At 42.7% G+C, this 10997-nt stretch overlaps 1 protein-coding gene across 2 annotated transcripts; it reads left to right on the top strand.

Moving 5' to 3' along the window:
• Positions 1–283: 283 nt before the first annotated feature.
• Positions 284–10473, top strand: HNRNPU (heterogeneous nuclear ribonucleoprotein U). Of its 2 annotated transcripts, none has more exons than XM_063082811.1 (14): positions 284–1111; positions 1979–2090; positions 2179–2252; positions 4246–4385; positions 4950–5049; positions 5531–5643; positions 6061–6324; positions 6760–6879; positions 7293–7421; positions 7536–7704; positions 7956–8210; positions 8543–8730; positions 9092–9163; positions 9630–10473. In XM_063082811.1, the coding sequence occupies exons 1-14, from the start codon at positions 475–477 to the stop codon at positions 9681–9683; spliced, it is 2427 nt and encodes an 808-aa protein (XP_062938881.1). In that variant the 5' UTR covers positions 284–474; the 3' UTR covers positions 9684–10473. The 2 variants fall into 2 exon arrangements, with proteins under 2 accessions (XP_062938881.1, XP_062938880.1); XM_063082810.1 differs by having other exon boundaries at positions 284–1168.
• The last annotated feature ends 524 nt before the right edge of the window (positions 10474–10997 follow it).

The following is a 10997-nucleotide window of genomic DNA, read 5'->3' as shown; positions in this document are numbered from 1 at the left end:
TGCACAGCGGCTTCCTTTTCCTCCATTTGCTAGATCCCAGTTGGAAGTGCCCTGCACAGCCTGCGCGGCGTTCTCGGCCCGGGCTCGGCCCGGGGGTGGGGAGCTAAGGACGGCCGTGGGCGGGGCCGAGCGCGGGCGCGCTCCGGCTGCTCTCCTGCGCAGCGATGCCTCCGGCGTGCGCGCTCCCGGGCGCGCGCGCGGGGGCGGCTATATTACGTGCGCGGCACCGCCCCTGCGAGAGGACGTTGCGTGCTCGCTCGCGCCGGGCGAGTCTCCGCGTCTCCCTCGCGAACTCGGTGAAAGGAATTGGCGCCGTTCGACAGCAGGCTGGTCAGCTCTGCAGCACGAACCACCTCCAGCCGCAGCCGCAGCCGCCGCCCGGGCCGAGGAGCAGCCACAGCAGCCGCCATCAGTGGCCGAGCGAGCGGAGCCGAGTTTGAGCCAGCGCCTAGCGGGGAAACGGGGGCCCTCACCATGAGTTCCTCGCCTGTTAATGTAAAAAAGCTGAAGGTGTCAGAGCTGAAAGAGGAGCTCAAGAAGCGGCGCCTTTCCGACAAGGGCCTCAAGGCCGAGCTCATGGAGCGACTCCAGGCCGCGCTGGACGACGAGGAGGCCGGCGGCCGCCCCGCCATGGAGCCCGGGAACGGCAGCCTCGACCTGGGCGGGGATTCCGCCGGGCGCTCGGGAGCAGGCCTCGAGCAGGAGGCCGCGGCCGGCGGCGACGAGGAGGACGAGGAGGAGGAAGAGGAGGAGGAGGGCATCGCCGCCCTGGATGGCGACCAGATGGAGCTAGGGGAGGAGAACGGGGCCGCGGGGGCGGCCGACTCGGGCCCGATGGAGGAGGAGGAGGCCGCCTCGGAAGACGAGAACGGCGACGACCAGGGCTTCCAGGAAGGGGAGGATGAGCTCGGAGACGAGGAGGAGGGCGCGGGCGACGAGAACGGGCACGGGGAGCAGCAGCCTCAACCGCCGGCGACGCCGCAGCCGCAGCCCCCACCGCAGCAGCGCGGGGCTGTCAAGGAGGCCGCGGGGAAGAGCAGCGGCCCCACCTCGCTGTTCGCGGTGACGGTGGCGCCGCCTGGGGCGAGGCAGGGCCAGCAGCAGGCGGGAGGTAAGAAGAAGGCGGAAGGCGGCGGAGGCGGCAGTCGCCCCGGGGCTCCGGCGGCGGGTGAGTGCTGCGTTGTCCTTTGCGCGCGGCGGGAGGCCCGCGCGGGGTGGGGACCGTGACCCAGGCCTGCCGGAGCCCCACGGGGGGGAGGGAGCCCCGGGCGGCCGGGCGGGGACCGCTGCGAGGGCGGGCGGTGGGGGAGGGGGCGCGGGGAATCCCGGATTAGCCGAGAGGCTTCGGGCTCGGTGTGTGACGGCGGTGGCAGCGTCTCCATTATGTGGCTCGAGAGCCGGGGCGGGGGCGGGTGGGGGGGGAGGTGGGAGCTGCAGCTGCCGCTGGAGGGGGAGGAGCCCCGGGCGGCGGGAGGGAGCTCCGTCGGGCTGCGCTGCGTGCGCGCGGTGCGGACACATGCCGCGGGGGGCGGGGAGCGGCCCGTGGTCCCGGGGCGGGCGCGCTTTGGCGGCGCCTGGCCGCCGTATTGTGCAAGGGGCGCGGGGGCTTGGCGTGACGTCACTTCCGGCGGTGGGCGGGCGGAAGAGCCGTACAGTGCGGCCGGGGGGAGGGGCGCCAGGCTCGGGGGCCCCCCCCCCCCACCGGGCTCTCGTCGGCGCACACGTGGGCTCCGGGCCCTGGCGCGCAGTTTGCGCCTTTGCTTTCTCGAATCATCTAGTGGACTGGCAAAGGTAGTGATGTCTTTGGAGTGCGTCACTGACTCCAGTCCGGTTCCAGGCTGGTGGTGATTTGAGTTCACGTTTGGTCTGTTGGTTACGACTTTGTGAAAAGGGTGAAGTCGAGCTGCTTCGCGTCTCCAAACGCAAAAGGGTTGTTTTTGTCTTCGGCTTGGCCTCTTATGAGGGTGTTGTGTTATAGGGGACGGCAAAACAGAACAGAAAGGCGGAGATAAAAAGAGAGGGGTTAAGAGACCTCGAGAAGATCATGGCCGTGGATATTTTGAGTACATCGAAGAGAACAAGTATAGCAGGTAGAGGACGCTCATCTAGCTTTGCCTGTCACCCCTTCTCTCTCCGTTGATGGGGAAAGCTGTATCAGGAGACAATTCTGTCTTTCAGAGCCAAGTCTCCTCAGCCACCGGTTGAAGAGGAAGATGAGCACTTCGATGACACAGTGGTTTGTCTTGATACTTGTAAGTGAAGCTGTTTGTTTCCCTCCCTCCCGCAATGGTCAAATGCGGTGGTTTTTTGGGGTTCCAGAATGTTAGAAAACTTAGTGCAGTACGTTGAACTTAGTGCAGGAAATTTAGAAAAAAGTAGGAAGATAATGGCTTATATTGAAATCCCAGTAGTTTAATATTTAGTATCATATCAGTTGAGTTGATAAGTTTTAGTCTCTAGCAGTTTGGTAATATTTTTATGACTTGAACGTTCTCATTTTTAAGAATGTAAAACTAATGCCAATCTTTTGTTAGCTAACGGAAACTTGTAAAACTACCTGTACTTATAGGTTTGTACGATACAGTAGTCATCTTTTTTGTGGAATTATTTTAAGTGAGCTATTTGGGCTAGTTAAATATTTATTAATGACTTTTCCCATTAGCACACAAGTATATTCCCTATTATAAAAAACTGTAATATTACTTTTTCAATAACTGCTCTTTTGTTCTCAATTCCAGTTCAGTAGCTGCTGCTTTAACAAATAAGTTGATTTCTTCCAAAGACCTGGGGCAGCAGCAGTGGGCTATCACTGGGCCACTAGCTTTCTTCAGCAGCGAATGGTATCAATGGCAGCACTTTAAATACTGCTACTTTACCCAGTTGGGTTGCAATTGACTATGAAGAAGTATTGCAAACCTCTAAATGGGCCTTGGCTGTCAGACTGGTTATTTTTTTAATTATAAAAAGATTTTGTGGGTTTAGTAGTTGATCAGAATGCACCACTCTGTGTGATGATAGAACAAAGGGTAGAAATAAGTGCTTGAAAAATAAACGGGAAGGTGTTTCTGCCGTGTTAAGTGTAAGGAGTTAAAGCTTAGATGCTCACGTTTTTTGTACAAGTTGTTTTTATTCAGATCTGTAAGTGTAAATGTAAAACTCCTTGATTTTTTTTTTTTTATTTAATACCCATTACAGGTAGGTAGTTGAGATACTCAGTTGAGTCTTGAAAGAAAACTTCAGGTGGAAAAGTAGTTGGAATTTTATGTCAAATTTAGTTGCTTTGAATATAAGTTGGTAGGATTGAGTACTGAAGCAGTGATGCAAGAAGGTAACCCCACTGTGAGTGAGTAGACAGGTTTTTAGCGGATCAGCTAGGAATATTTAAGTGCAGTATTGTGTTCAAACACAATTTGTTAAATTCAAAATTCTATTGATGATAGGGAATTTTAGGAGCAAAACAAATTCAAGGGAAATCTCAAACTGTATTTAATTTTCTCTCATCAATGAAAACTAAAGAACATAAAGTCTCAAGTGAGCCCTGTGAGAAGGGACATGCTAATGAGCGAGTGACCCAAGGTAGCCAGATTTAAAGACTCTTGGGATTTGGATAATCCTGGAGGTGGTTAATCCCTAATTGCTACAAACAGGCAAGCCTGGGGAAAGGGGCTAAAATGCTGGAATATTGACAGTGTTAGATGACCAGGTTTGCAATTTTGTAGATTGAGGCAGCTTTTAGCAACTTTAGAAAAGGATTTAGGACCTAGAGCACTGGTGTGTTAAGTTACAAAGTACAGGATCAACAGCTCATACTTTTATTTTAAAATATTTGGTCGTGGCCTCCCTTCAGTTTTATTGTGGCACTGGTAAATTCTACCTGGTTCTGGCATGCTTCACTTTGATTTCCTGCTATCCTCTACTGCTTGCCTCTAAATCAAGGTAAAGAGCAGAGCAGGTATGTATCAATGTCACATTGTCTCAATTATTTTATATACTTAATATACCCACGTTAAACCTTGGTGGTAGTTTTGTAGGTAGTTTACTCTTTAGTACATAAATTTGATAAGAGTGACTTGGTGGGAGTGGGGCTTCAAGCTGAAAATTGGAACAGCAGCATGATATGTAAAAACAATGTCTTACACAGCTTAAGAAATACATGCCAAGTTTTAATCACCAAGTTTTGTCTACATAGCAGACACATTTATATTGGATGTCAAAAGAATAATATGGTATTTAATATAATTACAGATAATTGTGATCTACATTTTAAAATATCGAGAGATCGCCTCAGTGCTTCTTCCCTTACCATGGAGAGTTTTGCTTTTCTTTGGGCTGGAGGAAGGGCATCTTACGGTGTGTCAAAAGGCAAAGTTTGTTTTGAGATGAAGGTAATGTAAAATGTTTTTGAATTTTCATTTGCCTAACACTGTTAAGTGTCAAAAGGACTTTTAACTGAAGTTTTCTGTGAATTAGAGGAGTTTGGAACATGTTTTGTGACAGTTACACAAGTCTGTTATATCAGCACTTGCCATGTAGAGCCAGCCCATTTTTTATTTAGAATACTCCTCTTTATCAGGCACTTGAACTGACCGCTGAGGAGTTAAAAATAAAACTTGGTTAGATTCCTGGTTTTGTTGGAAAGAAAGACATGTTAAAGGTCTACTTTTTAATTGGCTTTAAGTTGAAAATTGAGAATGGAAATGTAGTTTAAAAATATTAACCCTTCTTTTAAATGTGAATCAAGCAAGTATTTAACTCACATCTTTGAATTTCAAGTTGTAAGTTACATTAAAGTTTTTGTAAATGTTGCAGTGGGAAAAGGTGGGGTAGAGTTGGTGTCTTCTCTTTGTACTGGTAGCTAGAGAAAAGCCCAAGGCCCACATAATAAGCCAGAGTTCAAGGGTTTACCTTCCTTGGTTTAGAATTAAATCATTTAATGATTTGACTTTCAGGTTACAGAGAAGATCCCAGTAAGGCATTTATATACAAAAGATATTGACATACATGAAGTTCGGATTGGCTGGTCACTAACCACAAGTGGAATGTTGCTTGGTAAAGTTTCCATTTTAGTACTGTGGGCTCATAAATGTTTAGGGTCTGATTTCAGTGTTTTAACTAGACTCCGGATAGAAGGCATTCTAAACCTTTTTGCCTGTTTTTATCCATTCTGTTAATATTTTAGAGATGAGTAATGTTAGCACGTAGTAGGCACAAGACTTAAATTTTAGTTTTTGTTCCCTCATGGTTGCTTCAGTTTAGGGCCATTGGTTCAGATAGAATCTTATCCATGGCGTGCAATTTGTCTGATAGTTTTATTTCTATGTCTGTATGCTTTCTAGTAATCAACATTTCTGTATCTGGTACAGAAGTAGATAGGGTCAATATGTCAGTGAAAGATTATTAGGTTATGTATTCATCATTTCTCTTGTACCTTACATCTTAAATAGTGGGGCGGGGGTGCGGGGGAACAACCAAAAACAGATCTTCAGACTCCTTAAACAGTCAACTCCATGGAAGTTAATTGTTTTTTTAGGTGAGGAAGAATTTTCCTACGGGTATTCTCTAAAAGGAATAAAAACATGCAACTGTGAAACTGAAGATTATGGAGAAAAGTTTGATGAAAATGATGTGATTACATGTTTTGCTGTAAGTCATAGCTAAATTTTTTGTGTATAAATGGCAAGTTATTAGCTGCATTGAGGAATTTTTAGAAGCTCTTATCGGTGTCATCCTTCAATGTATATGCACTAGCCTGAATTAAACTTCATTTAGCAGTTGAAGTGGGAGAATAGGAAATTTTTGAGGAAGAAATCACTAACTCATTTTGATTGAAAACAAACATGAAGTTGACCTAAAATCCAGTCCATCTTCTAGGGCAATATTCTTTCTTTCTATTTCTGGTATATGTGTCGTATTGTTGTAAGTAACCGTAAGAGTTCTTAACATTTAACCTAAATATGTTTCCACAGGATAAGCTTTTTCATCCTAATTTGAAATTTGAAGTTTTTTAGAAAGCTTATAGGAAGCAGATTAAAACTGTTAATTTTCTTTCCTGTTCAACAGAACTTTGAAAGTGATGAAGTGGAACTCTCCTATGCTAAGAATGGGCAAGATCTCGGCATTGCCTTCAAAATTAGTAAGGAAGTTCTTGCTGGACGACCACTCTTCCCACATGTTCTCTGCCACAATTGTGCAGTTGAATTTAATTTTGGTCAGAAGGAAAAGCCATATTTTCCAATACCTGAAGACTATACTTTTATCCAGAATGTCCCCTTAGAGGATAGAGTTAGAGGACCAAAGGGGCCTGAAGAGAAGAAAGACTGTGAAGTAAGTGAATTTTTTTTTTTTTGAATGGAGGCATTTAGAGATTGCTTTTCTTGGTAAAAACAACATGTAGAAGAGTTGGACGGTTAGTCTGTTTCATTTACTTTCTGCTGTATACATAGTGCTTTCAACCAATAATTTTTCTCTAAGTAGTTATCTTTCCTTTTTATGTGGAGTGTTAAGCTTTCCACAAATTACCTTAGTATAAGGGATGTGAAAAGTCAGATAGTTAAATTGGTTTCTTTGGGTATGTGTGGCGTTGGCTGGTATAGGGATTTGAACCCTTGATCTTGGTGTTATTAACAGCACGCTCTAACCAACCAAGCTAACTGGCCAGCATTAAACTGGTTTATTGTTAGACTTGAAAAAAAAAGCTAAAGAATTATTAGATGGCCTCTCATGATTAGACAGTAAAATAACATCTTTTCCCCATTGTAGGTTGTGATGATGATTGGCTTGCCAGGAGCTGGAAAAACTACCTGGGTTACTAAACATGCAGCAGAAAATCCTGGTAAATACAACATTCTTGGGACAAATACCATTATGGATAAAATGATGGTAAGTAAAATGCTTAGGACTTTATCTCAGCATTTAAAATAGACCAGAAGGTGTTCTGGGTAACCCTTCTGTTCATTGTCTTTATCCATTTTGTTAATATCTTAGAGATAGGTGTTTGGGCAAAATTAAATTGGTTACTCAAGTAAGCTCTTTGTAAGGTAAACAGCCTTCTAGTGGCTAGGCTTAATTGCCTTTTCCATAGATTTCTTTGAACTTTTAAATCCAGCAGCTGAAAAGAATTGGATAGTATAGGATACTGTCACATAAAGTGACCCTTTTTTGTAGTGATAATGGAAAGTAGGCAGTATCTAAGTTATAAAATATTGCCTGCTTTACAGAAATATCTAAGTTGGTATTGTAAGCTTAATTTGATATTCACAAGTTTAAAGGAAGATTTCAACTTTTAAAAATAGGTGGCAGGTTTTAAGAAGCAAATGGCAGATACTGGAAAACTGAACACACTGTTGCAGAGAGCCCCCCAATGTCTTGGAAAGTTTATTGAGATTGCTGCCCGCAAGAAGCGAAATTTCATTCTGGATCAAGTAAGCTGTGGCTTTGAAGTTGAAAAAATGTTAACTGGTAATTGGGTTTGGTGTAGAATACATGTTTAAGGTTGTAAACCTAATTTTTTTTTTTTTTTTTTTTTTTTTTGAAAGACAAACGTGTCTGCTGCTGCCCAGAGGAGAAAAATGTGCCTGTTTGCAGGCTTCCAACGAAAGGCCGTTGTAGTTTGCCCAAAAGATGAAGACTATAAGCAAAGAACACAGAAGAAAGCAGAAGTAGAGGGGAAAGACCTACCAGAACATGCAGTCCTCAAAATGAAAGGTAGGGAATTTAATTCTGCTGTTAGTGTGTTGAACCTTTTTACGTTATATGATTTATATCTGAAAAATTAACATTTTTGCCAGCAGTACTGTTCCAGGAATTACATTAACTCTTGGTAAATGTGAATTTGTGTTTGGCTTGTCTTGGTTTATTTTTAGGAAAGTAATGTTACTAAGCCAGGAGTAAGTAGAATTGTTAGATATTTGTAGTGGGTTTCTAAGTTAATAATTAACTGACTTTGTTTCCTCCAGGAAACTTTACCCTACCAGAGGTAGCTGAATGCTTTGACGAAATAACTTACGTTGAACTTCAAAAGGAGGAAGCCCAAAAACTTTTGGAGCAATATAAGGAAGAAAGCAAAAAGGCTCTTCCACCCGAAAAGAAACAGAACACCGGCTCAAAGAAGAGCAATAAAAATAAGAGTGGCAAGAACCAGTTTAACAGAGGTGGTGGCCATAGAGGACGTGGAGGATTCAATATGCGTGGTGGAAATTTCAGAGGGGGAGGCAAGTTAATTTTGAGTGTTCTGTTTATTTAGTTCCAAGTTTGAAACAAGTGATAATCTTGTAATTTGGTTTGTAGATTATTTAGCTAAATTTAAAACAGGAAGGTTGTTTCTTATATCAACCCTGTGCTGTCCTAGTAACTAGTTTAAAATCTTGTGATGTAGTTTTAAATGCACCTAATGTTCTGTGGGTGGTTAAAAGTAAAACATTACTGTAGTCTTTAAACATGTAATTATTTTTCTCCAGAACATAAGGGAATGGTCCAGAAGAAGCCTAAATCTGTTGTATAAGTAGGTACAACACATGTGAAACTAAACATCTCTTCTTTTTAGCTCCTGGGAATCGTGGTGGATATAATAGGAGGGGCAATATGCCACAGAGAGGTGGCGGTGGTGGTGGCAGTGGTGGCATTGGCTATCCATACCCTCGTGGCCCAGTATTTCCCAGCCGAGGTGGTTATTCAAACAGAGGAGGGAACTACAACAGAGGTGGAATGCCCAACAGAGGGAACTACAACCAGGTAATGATTTAGGATGCCTGGACGCACTGATATCTGTAAATTAGTGTGGAAAGTTGTAGGCTTAGTAATAATTGTAGGGAACATGGTGTGTATGCATTGGCATAAGAAAAATTAAACTAGCCATATGGTAAAATGAATCCACTTCTTTAATTTTTGAGTTTTCAGGTATACAACTAGCAGAAGGTCAGGTGGATTTCTCATAAGTGATGGCCCCTGAGAAACCAGCAGAGGGTACCCAGAGTTTCTGCATTCCCCTAAGATCAGTGGCTAGCAACCTGTCCATTTCTGCTCCCCTCCCAGCCCCACAAACCTAACAAGCTATTGGGCTCAGCTCTTAAAGAGTTTTTCCTTTTTATGATAGAACTTCAGAGGACGAGGAAACAATCGTGGCTACAAAAATCAATCTCAGGGCTACAACCAGTGGCAGCAGGGTGTAAGTAATTTCTTATGTGCTTACGGACATTAACTGTATTTTGATTTCGTAAGAATCAGTCGTGAAGATGCTCTTGTTCAGGGACTGAAGTGTTTGTAGTGTTATGGGGCAAAGTGTGAATTGTGTTGCAGTTGTAGTCATAATTTTACCTTTTAAAGGCAAAATAGGTTGGAGTTTGCTGTAACTTTTTTTTTTAGTAAAGTACATACTATTTGATAACATACGGTTTTTACTGTTAGCTTTAATTGTGTAAACTAACCAAGTTATGTGTTTCCTTTTGTAATATGTATTGATAATAATGGTCATTGATATTAAAACTAAATCTGGTTTGATAGAAGTCAGAGGTATGACAAGTTATAAATTTGTTTCCAGCTATTACTCTGAATTATATTCATTGTCATTTCCTAAAAGCAGTTTGAGTGGCTTATTGATGTTTTTTCTTTAAAAAAAAAATTTTCTCTTACAGCAATTCTGGGGTCAGAAGCCATGGAGTCAGCATTATCACCAAGGATATTATTGAATGCCCAAATAAAACGAACTGATACATATTTCTCCAAAACCTTCACAAGAAGTCGACTGTTTTCTTTAGTAGGCTAACTTTTTAAACATTCCACAAGAGGAAGTGCCTGCGGGTTCCTTTTTTAGAAGCTTTGTGGGTTGATTTTCTTTTTTCTTTTCTTTTTTGTACATTTTTAATTGCAGTTTTAAAGTGACTCGTAAGAGAACCTCAGCATTGTGCACGATTAAGAGAATGTGTCAGTATTTCAGGGTTCTACATTTTATCTGTAAAATGTGACTTTTTTTTTTATCACAACAAAAGTAAAATGTTGCTTTGTACCTGGTGTCTTTTATTAAGAATTTACTCCCCCCATTTCTCGCAGAGAATAACAGTCGGGAGTCATTGTCACAATATAATAGAAATGTTAGCAACCAGATTCATGGAGGGACTAAGTAGTCCTCATGAATTACATAAGACTCTGTACTGCTCATATTACACTCCATCCTCTCTGTAGTTTGCTGGGTAGTGGAGGGGGTAAACTAAATAGTAGTTTTGGCAACAACTTGGGAAGGCCTTTTTAAATACCCGTGGAATTGGCATTATTGGGAATGAAGATAAAACTTGGAACCAAGATAGAGAAGATGGAGTGTATGTAGAAGGGCTGTTAAAAATGTAAAACTTGGTTGCATTATTTGTGGAGGCTCAAACTTGTGAAGGTTAAATACCATAATTTTTCCATTTGTTCTGCATTTTGATTCTGAAAAGAAAGCTGGCTTTGCCCATTTCTTATTAAAAAAAAACTTGTTGTAAATCCAGTTGTCTAATGGGATCTATATGAATGAAGTTAGCTATGTCTGTATGCCCTTCTCCCACAAAATACTGTATAACTAGTGTGCTTGTAGTAGTTAACTCCACCATCTTTGTAAGCTAATGAAAATTGTGAGTCACCCATTTATATCTTAATTTTTAATCATGTCAGTTCTTGAATGGGTATCTCCTTAGCCTGCTGATTTCTTTTTCTTTCTAAAGAAAGTGGGTGGAGAAATTAATTTAGACGTTTGTTTGCAATAAAAAGAATTCATTTTACTCTCGTTTTGGGATTCTCGCCATCAAGGTTCAAAATCCCTTAATACAGCTCCCAAGAGGAGAAGTTTTAAGTGTGTGCTTTCTGGACAGCTTTTACTGTTTACACTGTACTTGGAACATTTAGGTTTTAAAAACTTAAATGTATACTGACGATTTGTAATAATGAAGTAAAGTTGAATTCTTCCCTTCCCCTCCCCCCCCCCAGATGACTTATAACATATTTAATGAGGGGAAAAGGTACTTGCTGGG

Source organism: Cynocephalus volans, chromosome 18, assembly GCF_027409185.1.
Source record: "Cynocephalus volans isolate mCynVol1 chromosome 18, mCynVol1.pri, whole genome shotgun sequence".
Classification (NCBI taxonomy): Eukaryota; Metazoa; Chordata; class Mammalia; order Dermoptera; family Cynocephalidae; genus Cynocephalus; species Cynocephalus volans.
This window is presented reverse-complemented; position numbering and strand designations above follow the sequence as displayed.

Coding starts and splice junctions, on each gene's coding strand:
- HNRNPU (XM_063082810.1), top strand. CDS start 475: ATGAGTTCCTCGCCTGTTAATGTAAAAAAGCTGAAGGTGTCAGAGCTG. Junction 5,644..6,060: donor ATGTGATTACATGTTTTGCT/GTAAGTCATAGC, acceptor CCTGTTCAACAG/AACTTTGAAAGTGATGAAGT. Junction 7,422..7,535: donor GAAATTTCATTCTGGATCAA/GTAAGCTGTGGC, acceptor TTTTTTTGAAAG/ACAAACGTGTCTGCTGCTGC.